We start from the raw sequence: 15,786 nt of genomic DNA on the forward strand, positions 1-15,786 counted from the left end.
CCCCGACATCTTTTCGTCCAAAATTCCTCGTGCTTTTTACCTAAAGGCAAAAGTTTTCGCACAGTGCGTCTTGTCACTGCCAGTGATGGCCTACTGATCGGAGACCCATGTCCAGTAAATATGTTCCTTGCCCATGTCGCTATCTGTAGGTCTATAAAAGGGTTATGAGCATATTATTCTATTAATCTGTGGCTAAGACCGCTCACCTAGCGATGGAGCGCTGAGCGAGTTTCTCTGCGTGAATAATTCAGAAACGAGGAGTTTCGCAGATAAGCCAAAGTCATTGATATAGTTCAGCGAGTCGTGAAGTTGAAGTGGCAATGGGCTGGCTGTACGCTGTAATACCTTTGCCTTTTACCTACGGAAATGGAGAGAAAAAAAAACCATTCTGTCAACGTCAAGGGAAAAACTCTGACACTGTCAATGTCATCCGCTGATAACATTTTTCACATGACATTGACAGGCCTTCCCGTTATTTACTGCTGTCAAGTCAAATCACAAGTGTCAAAAAATGAGTCAACATTAAACGTCAGTATACCATTTGGCATTTTCTTTTCAATCAAGGATTTAGCGATTTTCAAAGGCTTGTAATTTGATTTATAAACAAGTAACGATGGCTTATTTAACCCAACCGGACTTTGTGAGATATGTGTGCTCTTGCGGCCAGTTGAAACCTATTACAAATCTATATTTCTGCCGGCATTGCTTGAAAATAAGATGCGGTTTCTGTATCTGTCACGAAGTAAGTTTTTACTTTAATTTAATTCTTTTTAAATGAAAGAGTATAATTGTTAAATAGCTGTGAGTGTGTACATTTTTACTAATTCAGATAAAATATCTTATAACTTGAAATATAGTTAAAGATATCTTTTTTTAAGCATGACCTACCTTCGCCATAACTCATTTGTTATTCCATTTCATTGTAGCCAATCCCACGCTTAGACATTATCAATTTCTCCACTCCATGAAACTAGAAAAATAAAATTACTTACACTATTCAGATTCACATTATTCATAGCTACAGAACAAGATAATAAAATAAATAAGTCACACAAAAGTCAATAAATATTTATCATGCTAAACAGCTTTATTATTAATTATGAGACTACCCCTCCAAGACCAAGTTTTGTTCTCAAGTTTTAGTCAATAAGTTTGAAAACGGATAAGACATTTGTTGTATAATTGAAATAACAAAAAAAAAACAAATACAAATAGTTTTATTTCATATTTGCAGATGCCTGCAATTTTGTCTGCTCTTAGAAATTTATCTGGCCCTGTAGCAAAATCTGTTCTTAATGGATGTCTACTAACTATAAACTACCTCCCTGTCAAATTATTCAAATTGCTTTATTCTTGTAGCCAGTGGTTAGCCCAAATTCTTTTTCCTGCACCTCTGTTATATAGAAAATGACCCAGACCTGCCAGCAGTGGGCCATCAAAAATAATTTGATGATGATAAATCCAAATATTATTATTGTAGTAAAGACTAGTAGACTCACCACAGTTTTACTCACATTTATTCCTGATAATCACAAATTATGTGGCATTGTATTGGTAAGAGAATTATTATCAAAATTAGTTTAGTTGATCCAGGGATAGAGACAGACCACCTACAACCATATTAACCTTCTAAAGATAGTTAAGAAGTAAAGATTAAACAGCAATCATTGAATTTAAACTATTGTGAGTATTATTCATATTAATTGAATAAGAAGTTTCTAGTCTATTTGGGCATACTCTGATTTTGACTCTGTTTAGTTTAGAAGTTTAGTTACAGTGAATAAATGGATTGCCTATATTAGTCTCATGAGCTGTGTTTCATAATAAATTAAACAGCTATCATAAATGTGCCAGTATTCAATATTGGGCTACTTGCTGCTTGATATATTTGTCTGATCTATTCTTGAACAAATATACTTAGTGATTTTGCAGATCACATCCTCTGACACTTTCCACAACTCTAATGTCTCAATCACAACATTATTTCAGGTGGACTCCCATTACTGTGCAAACTGCTTAGAAAACATGCCGTCATCTGAAGCGAGATTAAAAAAGAACAGATGCAGTAGCTGCTTTGATTGTCCCAGCTGTTTCCACACCCTGTCCACTCGAGCCACCTTCGCCCAGACCCGGCAGGACCCAGCGGCTGGTGACGCAAAGGTGGAAAACAAACAGGCGAAAAAGATGTACTATCTGTCATGTTTCAATTGTCGGTGGACGTCACGTGACGTTGGCATACCTGATCAGCCTGTCGGTATGTATAACTATTATGTTTAAATAATACGATTTATAATTTAGATAACGTTTATTGAGCTAGGTAGCAAGACATGACAGTTGTAAAGTGTAATTATTCAACTACCTACCTAATTCAACTAAAGTTTAGAAAAGACACAGAATTTATGTAGATTATATACATGACATACCTTCCTCCCAAGTATATTACTAATTAACTACTAATTAATAAGTAAGTAACAAATTTAAATCCCAAATACAATAGCAAAGTATTTAAAAGATATACATAGCATAAACATAAATTTAACCATCATCTTCCTTAGAACGACTCGGCCTATAATATGGACCTTTATGATAAACATTTCTTTTTGTTCTAATTTTTCCTCCGGGCATATCAATCTCTGCTGATTTAGGTATTCCTAATATCTCCTCCCATTTCTCAGCACTCGGTATTTCAATTATAGGGTCTGTTTCTATTTCATACTGATTTTCTTCTTCCTGATTGGCTTTATCATCATCCCCTGTCTCTGTATCATCAATTATTTCATTATTTCCACCACTTGTTCCACTTGTTGGTGGTAGGTTCTCACTCTCTTTTACTTTAATAATCTGGTCCATATGTCGTCTTAAGACGGTTCCTTCTCCTGTTTGTACCTTATAGCTGGATGGACCGTCTTTTTCCTTGATTTGTCCAGGTAACCATTTTGGTCCTTTTATATAATTTCTATACATTACATTTTGTCCTATATTACTTTGTCTGTTTTTCTGCTGTGCATTTTTTATTACTTGACTTTCTATTTTTCTATGTTGTATATTATCTGGATGCAAAGTATCCATGACAGTACGAAGGCGTCTATTCATTAAAAGCTCTGAAGGACTCTTATTTGTAGAAGAGCATGGTGTAACACGTAGGCCTAATAACATATTTGGAATTTTAACTTCCCATGGTCCATGTATTTTGCGTAGTTTGTCTTTTACAGTTTGTACCATCCTCTCTGCCAAGCCATTGGTGGCAGGATGGTAAGGTGCTGACGTCACATGTCTTATTTTATTTGATTCTAGAAATAATTTCATTTCTTGAGATACAAAGGAAGTACCATTATCTGAGACCAAGGTTTCACAAATACCATGAGTAGCAAACAAATTTCTTAGATGGCCAATCACTGTTCTAGAATTTGTGCTACTTACAATAAAAACTTCAGGCCATTTAGAAAAAGCGTCGACTACTATAAGAAATGTTTTATTCATGTATGGCCCTGCAAAATCGATATGTATTCTGGACCATGTTCTTGATGGAAGAATCCATTCATGAGACGATTTCTCAGGCATACGTCTATTTTCCAGACACTTAGTGCAATTTTGAACTAGTCGACTTATGTCGTCGCTCAATTGTGGCCACCACACATAACTCCTAGCCAATGCCTTGGTATGAACAATTCCATTATGAGTAGTATGAAGCATGCGTAGGATGGTTTGTCGAAGGGATGGTGGTATAACAACGCGGCATCCTAATAATATACATCCATCTTGTAAAGACAACTCTGTTCTATGCAACCAATATGTTCGTAGATCCCTATCAGTAACTTTGCCTGGCCATCCACATCTTAAGAAATGTACAATTCGTGAAAGTGTCTGATCTTTTGTAGTTTCGGAAGCTATCTCATGAGCTGTGTAGGGAAAATCTTCCACCTTTTCTGCCATTAGCAATACTTCACACAAAGATTGATCTTCTTGCTCTGGGACTGGTAGCGGCCATCGACTTAAACTGTCTGCATTGCCAATTTGACTTCCAGGTCGGTAAGTAATACTATAATCATGTGCTGTTAATGCTATAGCGATTCTTGTTAGCCGAGGTGATAAAATGGATGGCATAGGTCTTTTAGGATCAAATATTCCTAGTAACGGCTTGTGATCGGTCACTATTGTAAATTGTCTGCCAGCTATATAATTGTGAAATTTTTTAATGCCAAACATAATCGCAGTAGCCTCTTTATCTAACTGTGAATATCTTCGCTCATGTGCATTTAATGTCCTAGAGCTCATTGCAATAGGCCGTTCATGTCCCTCGTCCATAACATGTGATAGCACTGCTCCAACGCCATATTCTGAACTATCACATGTTAGAATTACATGTTTATTCAAATCATAATGAACCAATGTTGTTTCAAATGTTAGCAACTGTTTTGCTTTATTAAATGCATCCTGTTCTCTTTGGGTCCATCTCCAAGTTTGAGATTTATCTAGTAGTCTGTGTAACGGCTCCAATGTTGTTGCCTTATGAGGTATAAACCTTTCATAAAAGTTATACAAGCCTAAAAATGCTTGCAACTCCCGTACATTCTTAGGTTCTGGTGTTTTTAAAATAGCTTCCACTTTACTTGGAGCTGGGTGTATACCATCTCCATTGATCACAAAACCTAAAAATTCTACTTTTTCTTGAGCAAATTTACATTTATTCTTGTTAAGATGGAATCCAGCTTTCTGTATACGTTTTAAAACATTGTCAAGTCTTTGTTGCATAATCAGTATTGTAGGACCACTCACTATGATATCATCAATTAAAACTGAAACACCCTGGATTCCTGCCAGTAATGCTGTCATAAGTCTCTGAAATATTCCAGGGCATGCTTTGACTCCGAATGGTAACCGATGAACTGAATATAGGCCCTTGCATGTATTTAAAGTTAACATTTTGGCTGTACTCTCAGTAACTTTTACTTGTGTGTATGCTCGATCGAGGTCTAATGTTGTAAAAAACTTTGCACCTGCCACTGTAGCAAATACCTCATTGGCTGTCGGCATAGGAAAAGTATCCGATTCAGTAGCTTGATTGACAGTACTACGGTAATCTCCACATAGCCGGATATCCCCTGACTTCTTTATTATTGGCACAACAGGTGTTGCCCACTCAGAAAAAGATAAGGGTTGTAGTACCCCCTCTGCCACTAGCCGGTCAATTTCTTGCTCTACTCTAGCTTTGATGGCATATGGTACTGGACGAGCTTTCAGAAATCTAGGTGTAGCATTTGGTTTAAGATGTATTGTAACAGGGTCACCAGTAAATGTACCCAGCTCGTCCTCAAAGATTTCACTATATTTTGAAATAGTCTTGTCAATGTTTACAAGATCACTGCTTGATATACAATTAATGTTCAATGTTATGTTCAGCGGGTTCAACCAGTCCCGTCCTAGAAGATTAGGACCACATCCTTTTGCTATGATTACATTTAGGTTACATTTTAGATTTCTATACTGAACATGAAGTGTTGTTTGACCAAGTAAAATCACTGGTGTGTTTGTCCACGTGCGTAGAGTAAGTGACACTGGTCGAAGAGTAATCTGTTTGTTTTGATATTTTATCTTCTTCCAAGTGTATTCATTTACCAATGAAAAACTCGCTCCTGTATCTACTTGCAATACCACAGGGATGTCTTCCAATAACAATTCAACCACAAAAGGCAGTATTTTAGTCTCAGATTGAATGCTGTAAATTCCATTCAAGCGTATATCTGGTTCCTCAGTAAAATTTATATTCTTCTTAAAAGATTTTTTCTTTACTAAGCATATTTTTTCAATGTGTCCTTTTTTAGAACAGAATCGGCAAACAGCGTTAATAAATCTGCATTCACCACCATGACGATCACCACACCGGTAACATAAACGCGAGCTAGCCCTGGGCTGTACGGCATTTACATCCATGGCCTCCACTGGTGAACTTATAGATGTATTGTTTGTACTTGTGTTACTGCTTTCTATATTGACAGAAGATTGAATCATGTGACAATCTTTTCCCGCAGTTTCGGCGGCTAACATAGCATCTATAACATCTTGATAACGTAGGTTATCTTTTTTCAAAAGATCGTACTGTAGGCCGCGATCTTTCATGCCACAGACGAGCCGATCACGTAACATTCGTTCTAAGTCCATAAAATTACACTTGGAGCTAATTTTTCGCAATTGTGCAATGTAATCTGACGCAGTTTCATTTGTATTTTGGTTACGTGTATAGAATTTGTATGACACGGAAATTTCATTTGGTTTAGGACTATAATGTTTTGTTAAGATTGTTTCTATTTCAACAAATGTCACATCAGTCGGTTTTCTTGGTGTAATTAACGCCAAAAACGTCTCAAAAACTTCCGCTCCACACACAGTAAAGAAATTCGCTCGTTTGGCGCCATCCAACATGATGCCATTTGCCTCGAAACAAAATTTTAAACGGTCAATGTAATTGTCCCATATGTCGATTTTTGGATTAAATTCACCAAACTTCACTGCTTTATGATCCATTTTCACTAAATTTTCGTCTCGTCGCCACTATTATGTTTAAATAATACGATTTATAATTTAGATAACGTTTATTGAGCTAGGTAGCAAGACATGACAGTTGTAAAGTGTAATTATTCAACTACCTACCTAATTCAACTAAAGTTTAGAAAAGACACAGAATTTATGTAGATTATATACATGACAATAACAAATAGACTATCCAAGATAAGGTAAAAAAAAAAAATAGAACGGAATCATTACATAGAGTTTTAAATATTTTTGCTACTTTCCATGAATTATGCTATTGTATGTACCTCAGAAACTTTGTTAACGGTTGTCACGACAAAAAAACCTTTTTGATTTATTTACAGATTATTTAAAAATTACAGATTTACAGTTTGAAAACAGCACAAATTCTGTAAACCATTAACAATTACAACCCTTTAGATTGAGAGTGAAAATAATGAAGATTGTGATTGATTGATTATCTGCTACTCACTTCTTTGCATCCCCATTTTTGCACACAATCAATGATAATCTAATACTATATATTAGTTACAAAATCACTGCAAAAAGTTATCTGAATAATAGGCTACAACACTGAGCGCACACATGCACAATTTTGTCTTTAATTCTATTATATATTTATGTATATACAGTTTTAGTTACACTTCTCGAACACAGTAGACAATATTTAGGTATTATTTGTTTAAATAACTTATGTTGTTGAGCACAACTTAACATTGAGTTGACTACAAATTTCCTCTTTTGAGTGCCTCATTCTGCATGTGCTAGTATTTATACACATCTAGTATTTAATATCATTGCATACAATCAATAAAATAAATGTTATGATCAATATTAAACTCAACCGACAACAGAAATTTATGATATTATAATAAATACGGTTTCTGTTGTCCATTTAACAAATTGTTCTGATGACAGCTTCAGGAGGTTGGCCAGAGAGGCCGAACCCGTTCTCGGCGCGCATCAACCAACTGCTGGACTACTATAAGGCCATAGCGCAGCAGGAGAAACAGGAGAAGTTGGACAGGGAGAGGAAGAAGTTCGCTATCAGGGGGAAATACATCACTCTTACTGTAAGCTTTTATAATAATAAATATAAAATTATTATTTATTTGTTAGCATGTTCTACCCTACTAATGCCCATTGTGTATTTATGATGCTGAATTCCAAATACAGGCAGTTTTGACTAATTGGAATATACTGGGAGGGGAATATTCTTTAAAATAAATTAAATACATCTATAAAATATCTATTTACTACTGTTTCTTAATTAATATAATTTAATTTAATTCTACTAAAAATATAAGTAGCTATGTAATTTTAATTACTTGTTTCCCTGTAAAAACCAATTCACTTTAAAACCTTTTAAAGTGAATTGATTTTTAAGGAGACTATGGAGAAACTAAAATATTGGTCTTACAGATCAGATAGATATTTTGAAAATAATTTTTAGAGATTTTTTTTTTCCATTTCAATATTAAAAAAATAACAAAGGGAATGCCCACCAGCCCATACAGGGCCCAGGGAATCTAGGTATACCCCCATATTTTTTGAGATATAAGTAAGTTGTTGGATGGTTAGGGATGGTCTAGGCCGGGATATAGGCATTCCCGTTTATAATAAATATGAAAGTGCTTATAACTTCTGCAGATTTTGCAAACAGAACTTGAGTTTTTGTTTAAGTTATCTACTTTTTTACTCCTAAATAAGAGTTCTTGTAAATCATACTATTAATCAGTCACTATATACTTTTGTGCCAGGATAAAACTGGCTTAACCGGCGCGATGGCTCGCAACATAGCCGGGCTGCCGTCCAGCGAGAGCTCCTCCTCAGCCATCGCCAACTTCGTGCCCAGCGTGGCCAGTGCCGAGGTCGAGGAGTTGCCTGAAGACTACCACCTCAGGGAGATCAACTTGAAGCAGGGTGAGTGACACAGCAACACACACACATCACTCATATGGTAATTACTTATACAGGGTTTCGCAAAGTAACTCCAAAAAAAAAAAAATCAAAACTTTTGACACGTCAGTTGAATGTTTGTAAAGATTCTACCACCTGTTCGGAAGGCAGGTTCTGCTGAGAAGATACCGGCAAGAAACTCAACAGTTGCTCTTTTGAAGCAACTTCTTTCTTCTTCTTGACTTTCTTTTAATCTATAACTATTCTATTTTTTAATTATTATTTATCGTGTATTATGTACTCTGACGTAGACTAAATTTCGTTTTGACATGTATAATTTTATGCTTATTTCAAATTTAAATTGTATCACTAAATTAAAACAATTGTATGATTGTGGGTAAGTAATATATACTCAAACAATCATATAAATTGTAAAATTTGCGCGCCATTTATATGGCAATACACTGTGACTTTATATTTTGTATGTCCATCTTGTATATTTATTAAGTGTATTAAGGCAAATAAAGTTCATTTCATTTCATTTCATTTCATTTCATTGAAAAAGTCATACAGTATTATAATTTACAATTGATAACAATTACTGTTTACATTTCTTATAGTTTTACTTCCTGTGTGAAGGTGGAAGCTGATCCAACGGCCTCCAAGCATCTTTATCATTAAGGAACTCGTCAATGTTGTGGTACCGTCGACTAAGTAAATGTTTTTTAATACATTGCTTAAAGCATTGGCAGGTCTATCACAGTTTTGGGGATCTTATTATAGAAGAGTACACCCAAACCTACAAAAGATTTTTTTACTCCTATTGTATACTCAGTGACGACGATGGCGCAGCGGCTGGCGTCGCCCGAGTGGCAGCCGGCGAGCGTGGCGCGCCTGCACCCGGTGGCGCGACCACTCAGCGTCAAGCGCAGCCAGCGCTGCCGCGCCTGCGACCACAACCTCACCAAGCCGGAGTACAACCCCGGCTCCATCAAGTTCAAGATTGAGCTGCTCGCCTTGTGAGTAGCACTTGCAGCGCTTGCAGCGGCTGGCGACAATAAAGTCAAAATTCATTCATTTCAATTAGATTTAGTACTTTTGAAACGTCAGATTATGAAATAATGTTAATAATTATATTGGAAACTTACTTGGCCCAGTATATTTGGAGAAAAATTATGTTTGGAAAGATCTTACAAAGGTTCCGTTTTTATATGTACATACGGCAAAAGGGCAAAAGGAAAGGGCGGCAAAATTAATCTTTGTCCGGAGCGGCGAAATTGCTGGATCAAATCCTGGGACCGAGAGGAGTCCGCAACAAATACCTATAGATATAGATACAATTCGATATAGTTTAAAAATAAGTAGCTTGTCTTAGTCGTCGTCCGCATGGCAACCATAGGGCAGGGTTAAGGCATGGTTTGATGTGCTGATGGACGTTGGGGTCACATGATGTACGAATGGAAACAGTCAACTAAGCAGAACAAAATATTTTTATCTTAAAAGAACATAAAATATAGAGCTTAAAAGCAAAAAAAAAAAAAAAAAATTGGCATCCGCATTTTTAAAATGTATTTTTTTCATTAGCTGACAACATTAATTAAGAATTTTTATCATCTTGTAACTCACACCCTGATAAATTGTCAGTGACCTTCGTTTATGGCGTTTTTAAAGAAATTTAAGGTTTTTTTTTTGTTCTTGTGCTTCTCTGTCTACAATTTAATATTTCTTTTCAACTTGTGTCTTATTTGACAATATTACATAACATTGACAGCTTACACCAGATATGAATTCAACTCCAGGTGTTTTTATTGGCTGGTTTGAACACTTTTACTGTATTGTCTATGAATAATTTGTAGACAAGGAATGAAACAAAAAAATTATTTATCTAATTAATGCGGGTTCCAAAAATTCTGAAAATTATTTTCTCAACAGCACTTTATATCTGCTATCCGTAAAAAATACTATCGACCTGCTTATAAATTATAAATAATAAAGGCCCCCCATCAATCAATTCAACAATCACTTAACTGGTATAAATTATCTCCAGCTACCACATGCCAGAGGTGAAAATAATCTCGCATGAGAGCGTGAAGCCGGGCCAACAGTCAGCATTGCTGCTAAAGGTCAGCAACCCCACGTCGCACGAGATGGCGCTGCGGCTTCTTCCGCCCGACCACCAGGCCGAGACTGAGACTGACGAGACTACCGAGACTCACGAGAAGAATGAGCCGAAGAGCATTGAGAAGTCGTTGGAGAAGTCGCTCAATTTGGAGAAGGTGAGATTCATTCAAACAAAGTAAATTATTATAGTCATCATTAGTGTTTTACCTGTGGAAATCTTCATCATACACCCCATATTCTACTCACTGTTGAGCACAAGTCTCCTCTCAGAATAAGAGAGCTGGCTAATAGTGCACCTTGCTGGCTCAATACGACTTCACACACATTTTCCTCCATTTCCTTCACCATTTGCAGCACGTGACATTTAATTACTCAAAATGCACATAACTAAAAAGTTCAAGATGTATGCCCTAGACCGGATTCGAACCTAATCCTTTTGAATCAAAGACAGAGGTCATGCACACTGCTCTAAAGACTCTCGCTTCCTTATGACCCTGATAAAAGAGGTCCCTCGTAATGACATAAATATTTTGTTTTTCTCAGGACACAACTTGGAGTAAAGTCATCGAGAGGAAGCCGCAAATGCCGGCGCTGAGTCAGATTTGTATACCGGAGGTGACGCTGACGCTCGCGCAGCGGGATGACGCCGCCGAGTATGACGATGACCCCCAACATGACACTAGCGAGTGAGTATTTCTACCCGAATAACAGTACCGTACCGGAACGCTAAATCGCGTGGCGGTACGTTTTCACCGATAGGGTGGTAGTGGCAGTCTTCTTTAATAGAAAAACATTTCGCAGGGCATGCAAGTAACCTGATGTGGAGTGAAATGTAATTGAATAAGTAATTTTGAAAGGGGCACATGTTGGATATTGAGACACTACTATTACATCACACAAATATAAAATATCTAAGTAATAACATATTAAGATTGATTTTAAAATAAATATTTTTCGAAGGCTATTTCGAAGGTGTTGGTTTAACACCAAAATGTTACACAATTGTAATTATTATTAAAAAATATACATTGGTTTGGAAAATAATAAGATTTATTTTAATTCCTCGACAACCCTACCCTTTTCGAAATTGCTATTCAATTATTTTAAAACTGTGATATCTTCTAAGATATTCATTAACAGCGAACGATATAAAGCATAATTATTGGCAAGGGCTTTGTTCAAAATACTTGTGACAAAAATATTGGGCATCTATAATGCATTATTTTAGAACACAATTGATAACCATATGGATCTTTTCAAGGGAAACAATAGGGATGATGACAGTTTTTTAAATTGTATATAAATTAAGAGTACGCTAATAGTAAAGCAATTTTGTAAAAGTAACAGGGTATCTGCGATCATTACTTTCGGAGCTACAGGGATTTAAAGGGTCATATTTGCGGCGCTGCCGCGGATCCCTGAAAAACGCCCCATACAAAATGGCACGATTTAGTGACGTCGTTGGCTCGCTGATCGTTAGGTTTGTATGGGCGTTTAAACAAAATTACTAATATCTTTGTTATTTCTGCGTTTATGTTTATAGTTCATTTATTGAAAAATGTCACATTTAATGTAAGGAAGCTAAAACTGTATGAATTTTCATCTAATTACGATAAAAAAAATTTAATAGATTTTGAAATTTTATAATCTTATTTATTTTGCAAATATCCAGACAATCTTTGCTTTTTATGTATAAATCAATTAACATTGACATTATTTACCCGAATGTATCATAAAAATCAATATATTCAAACCTAGTAATCATCCCCATTCCGCTAAATGTTTTTTGCCCAAATTCCCATGCAGTTCTTGCAGCACACGCAATGTTTTGTTCCCCCCCCCCCCCCTAATAGCAGTATATGTTTCCAGTATCATCCTATGGAGGAAGTCCAACAAGCTGGCCCTCCGTCTCAAGGTGTCAACCGACCCATCAGCCGAGGTGGGCCAGCCGGCTCAAGTGGCCCTCTCTCTGCAGTACTCGTACCGGAACACGGTGCCACCCTCAGCACAGTCTGCACAGCACCGGGACCACACCCTGACCACCACTGTGCTGCTGGACCTGGGCACTGTCTGTGAGTGAACGATGGAGTAGCCTGAGACCTGCATTGTTAACATTTTTGTTGAATTTTTATTCTTTACGCCCGCGACTTCGTCCGCGTGGAATTCAGTTTTTTACAAATCATGGCATGGCTATGGCAACCATGGATTTTTCCGAGATTTAAAGTAGCCTATGTGTTAATCCAAAGTGAAACCGGTATTATACCTGTAAATAGACAAAATTAAATAATAATAATAGACAAAAATAAAAAAATTATAAAGTAAATTGATAAATTATTATAAGGTATACCGGAGAAATAGATAAAATTTAACAGTGCAAGCGAAAATAACGCTGTCTCTTTCATTGCGAAAGAGATTGAGACAACTCCGACGTCATTGGAAGATTTTTTGTCTATTTCTCTGCACTTAGTCGCATGTTAGCGCCACTTGACAACAATTTGATATGTCGTTGATCGCCTAGCATGCGACCAACGACATATCTCGTGAAGAGCAAATAGACAAATGTCGACCAAGAGCAGCGGAGATGTCTCAAAGTTTGTTTGCATTGAATAGGCTCTGAAACTACTGAATCAATTTGAAAAATTCTTTAACTGTTGGAAAGCTACTCTATCCTCGGGTGCTATAGGCTATATTTTATCCCTGTATTCCTACGGGAACGGAAACGACTCGGGTAAAATCACGCGGCGTCTGCTTGTATCTCATCATTATCAATTCACCTCACTGCGGAGCTCGAGTCTCCTCTCAGAATGAGAGGGTTTAGGCCAATAGTCCACTACGTTGGCCCAATGCGGATTGACAGACTTCACACACGCAGAGAATTCAGAATTTTTTTTTTTTTTCTATTCTTTACAAGTTAGCCCTTGACTACAATCTCACCTGATGGCAAGTGATGATGCAGTCTTAGATGGAAGCGGGCTAACTTGTTAGGAGGAGGATGAAAATCCACACCCCTTCCGGTTTCTACACGGCATCGTACCGGAACGCTAAATCGCTTGGCGGTACGTCTTTGCCGGTAGGGTGGTAACTAGCCACGGCCGAAGCCTCCTACCAGCCAGACCTGGACAAATTAAGAAAATCTCAATCTGCCCAGCCGGGGATCGAACCCAGAACCTCCGTCTTGTAAATCCACCGCGCATACCACTGCGCCACGGAGGCCGTGAAATTCTCTGGTATGCAGGTTTCCTCACGATGTTTTCATTCACCATTAACGTGATATTTAATTTCTTAAAATGCACACAACTGAAAAGTTGGAGGTGCATGCCCCGGACCGGATTCCAACACACCCTCCAAAATCGAAGGTTGAGGTAATAATTTAAAAAGATTAAATAACACGTCTCAAACAGCGAAAGAAAAACATCCTGAGGAAACCTGCATACCAGACAATTTTCGTAATTCTGCCAATCCGCATTGGACCATTGTGGTAGTCTATTGGCCTAACCCCTCTCGTTCTGAGTGGAGACTCGAGCTCGGCTTTGAGCAGAATATGTGTTGCTAATGATGAACAAAAATATGATATGTTTACTTGTATAATAAATATGAATATTAACTTTGTGAGTACTCAGGTTTTATTAGTATTTAAACAATTTCTCATTATGTACCCAACTGTATATTATTGTTATACAATAATAGGCCGAGAGCCTGTCACAGCAAGACATACTTCATTGGCTGTTAAAGTCTGTCAGTCCATGCTCCTTCCATAGGAATTACGGGAGGCAATAAGGTAGTTGACTCATATCAAATTAATATAAACAATATTAATTTCGCATAGTACATGGAATAAGGGTCTGAAATATATCGATATCAGCTCGTATTGTCAAAAACATATTTAAAAAATGAAATTTTCATGTAATCATGAATCAAAAAAATGTAAAAACTATTTTCCAATCTAGTAGAACGATAATGAACTATGTAAAAATAGTGTCAACTAGCCTATTGTGTAGTTAAGACCATAGAGACATTGGAAGATTACTGGTTGGGTTCGTAATTTTTTTTATATATCATACACGGGGTGAGGTAGGAGAACTCCATCCAGACATCCATGACTATCCAGACCAGACCATTAGCTTCGTAGCAACCCTTTGCAAGTTTGAATTTTTAACAGTGTTTTTCGAAGGGTTACTACTTACTGTAAAGATAAGTGACTGGCCATTGGGGACATGATTTCTCATTCGTCAAAATCAAGGAAAATATTTAAAAATAACCTTTAAGTGTACTTGGACAGTTGAGGGTCTGCACCATTGTAACCTGCTACCTCTCAAAGCTACCAGTCCAAACTCCATTATTGGCAACTGTACATAACTACTAACCTTTAACCTTACTCAGCTTTCATACAATGAGGCATGTCTGACTAACGCAGGCTCTATGTAATGGTTGTAATTCAGCTGAAATTGAAATGTAACTTAAGCTAAAATGACGGAACTTTGAAAACTCTTTTGTATTTCTGCAGTTCAGCACATAGTAAGCATTATTGCAACCAAATTAAAATAAGACAAATGCTTTAGCTAGAATACATTGAAAATGTATTTGATCTCGAAAAATGCATGGTGTTATGGCAAATCAGTTTCTGTTGTATATTTTCAGCATAACCACGTTATTAATGGTATAATTAATTAATTTATACCATAAATAATGTTTCTCGTTTTTACTTATTCTTAAAATGCATCGACAAATAGAGAGATTATTTATTAATAGATTTAACTTTTGCAAAGTATTGTTTTGAAAAACTACAAACTTATTCCTAATTGTTTATCATAAAGTAAAACAATGTATGAACAGTTGATTAATATTTACTGAATCTACAATAATGTCTGCTGCTATATAGATATACTTACCATAGCACATATGTATTTAAAACTAATTAAGTAGATAAGTTCATGAGCTAAATTTACACGCTTTTATAAATTATTCTAGTTGTATGCTAAAAACTAAATAATATAAATTAAATAATTATATTGGATTTTTATTTATATACCTACCCTTGAAAATGACATACATATTGTTTACTAAGGGACGCCCGCGACTTCGTCCTCGTGGAAATCAATGTAAACTTTCAACCCCTACTTTACCACTTTAGGAGTCGAATTTTAAAAAATCTTGAAAATTAAAATTTTAATTTCGTATTTTTCATGGTTTATGAACAAATTTTTCAAACTGTAACTCTAAAAATGAAGGAATTTCCTT

General features: G+C 36.4%; 1 protein-coding gene across 1 annotated transcript; it reads left to right on the forward strand.

The window, feature by feature from the left end:
* The first annotated feature begins 504 nt into the window (after positions 1-504).
* Positions 505-15,555, forward strand: LOC112052642 (dynactin subunit 4). The gene is made up of 8 exons (XM_024091816.2): positions 505-742; positions 1,990-2,254; positions 7,447-7,601; positions 8,289-8,451; positions 9,263-9,446; positions 10,475-10,703; positions 11,092-11,234; positions 12,418-15,555. Exons 1-8 carry the CDS (start codon positions 614-616, stop codon positions 12,626-12,628), a joined length of 1,479 nt encoding a protein of 492 aa, XP_023947584.2. The 5' UTR covers positions 505-613; the 3' UTR covers positions 12,629-15,555.
* The last annotated feature ends 231 nt before the right edge of the window (positions 15,556-15,786 follow it).

The sequence above is a fragment of the Bicyclus anynana genome, chromosome 12 (assembly GCF_947172395.1).
Source record: "Bicyclus anynana chromosome 12, ilBicAnyn1.1, whole genome shotgun sequence".
Classification (NCBI taxonomy): Eukaryota; Metazoa; Arthropoda; class Insecta; order Lepidoptera; family Nymphalidae; genus Bicyclus; species Bicyclus anynana.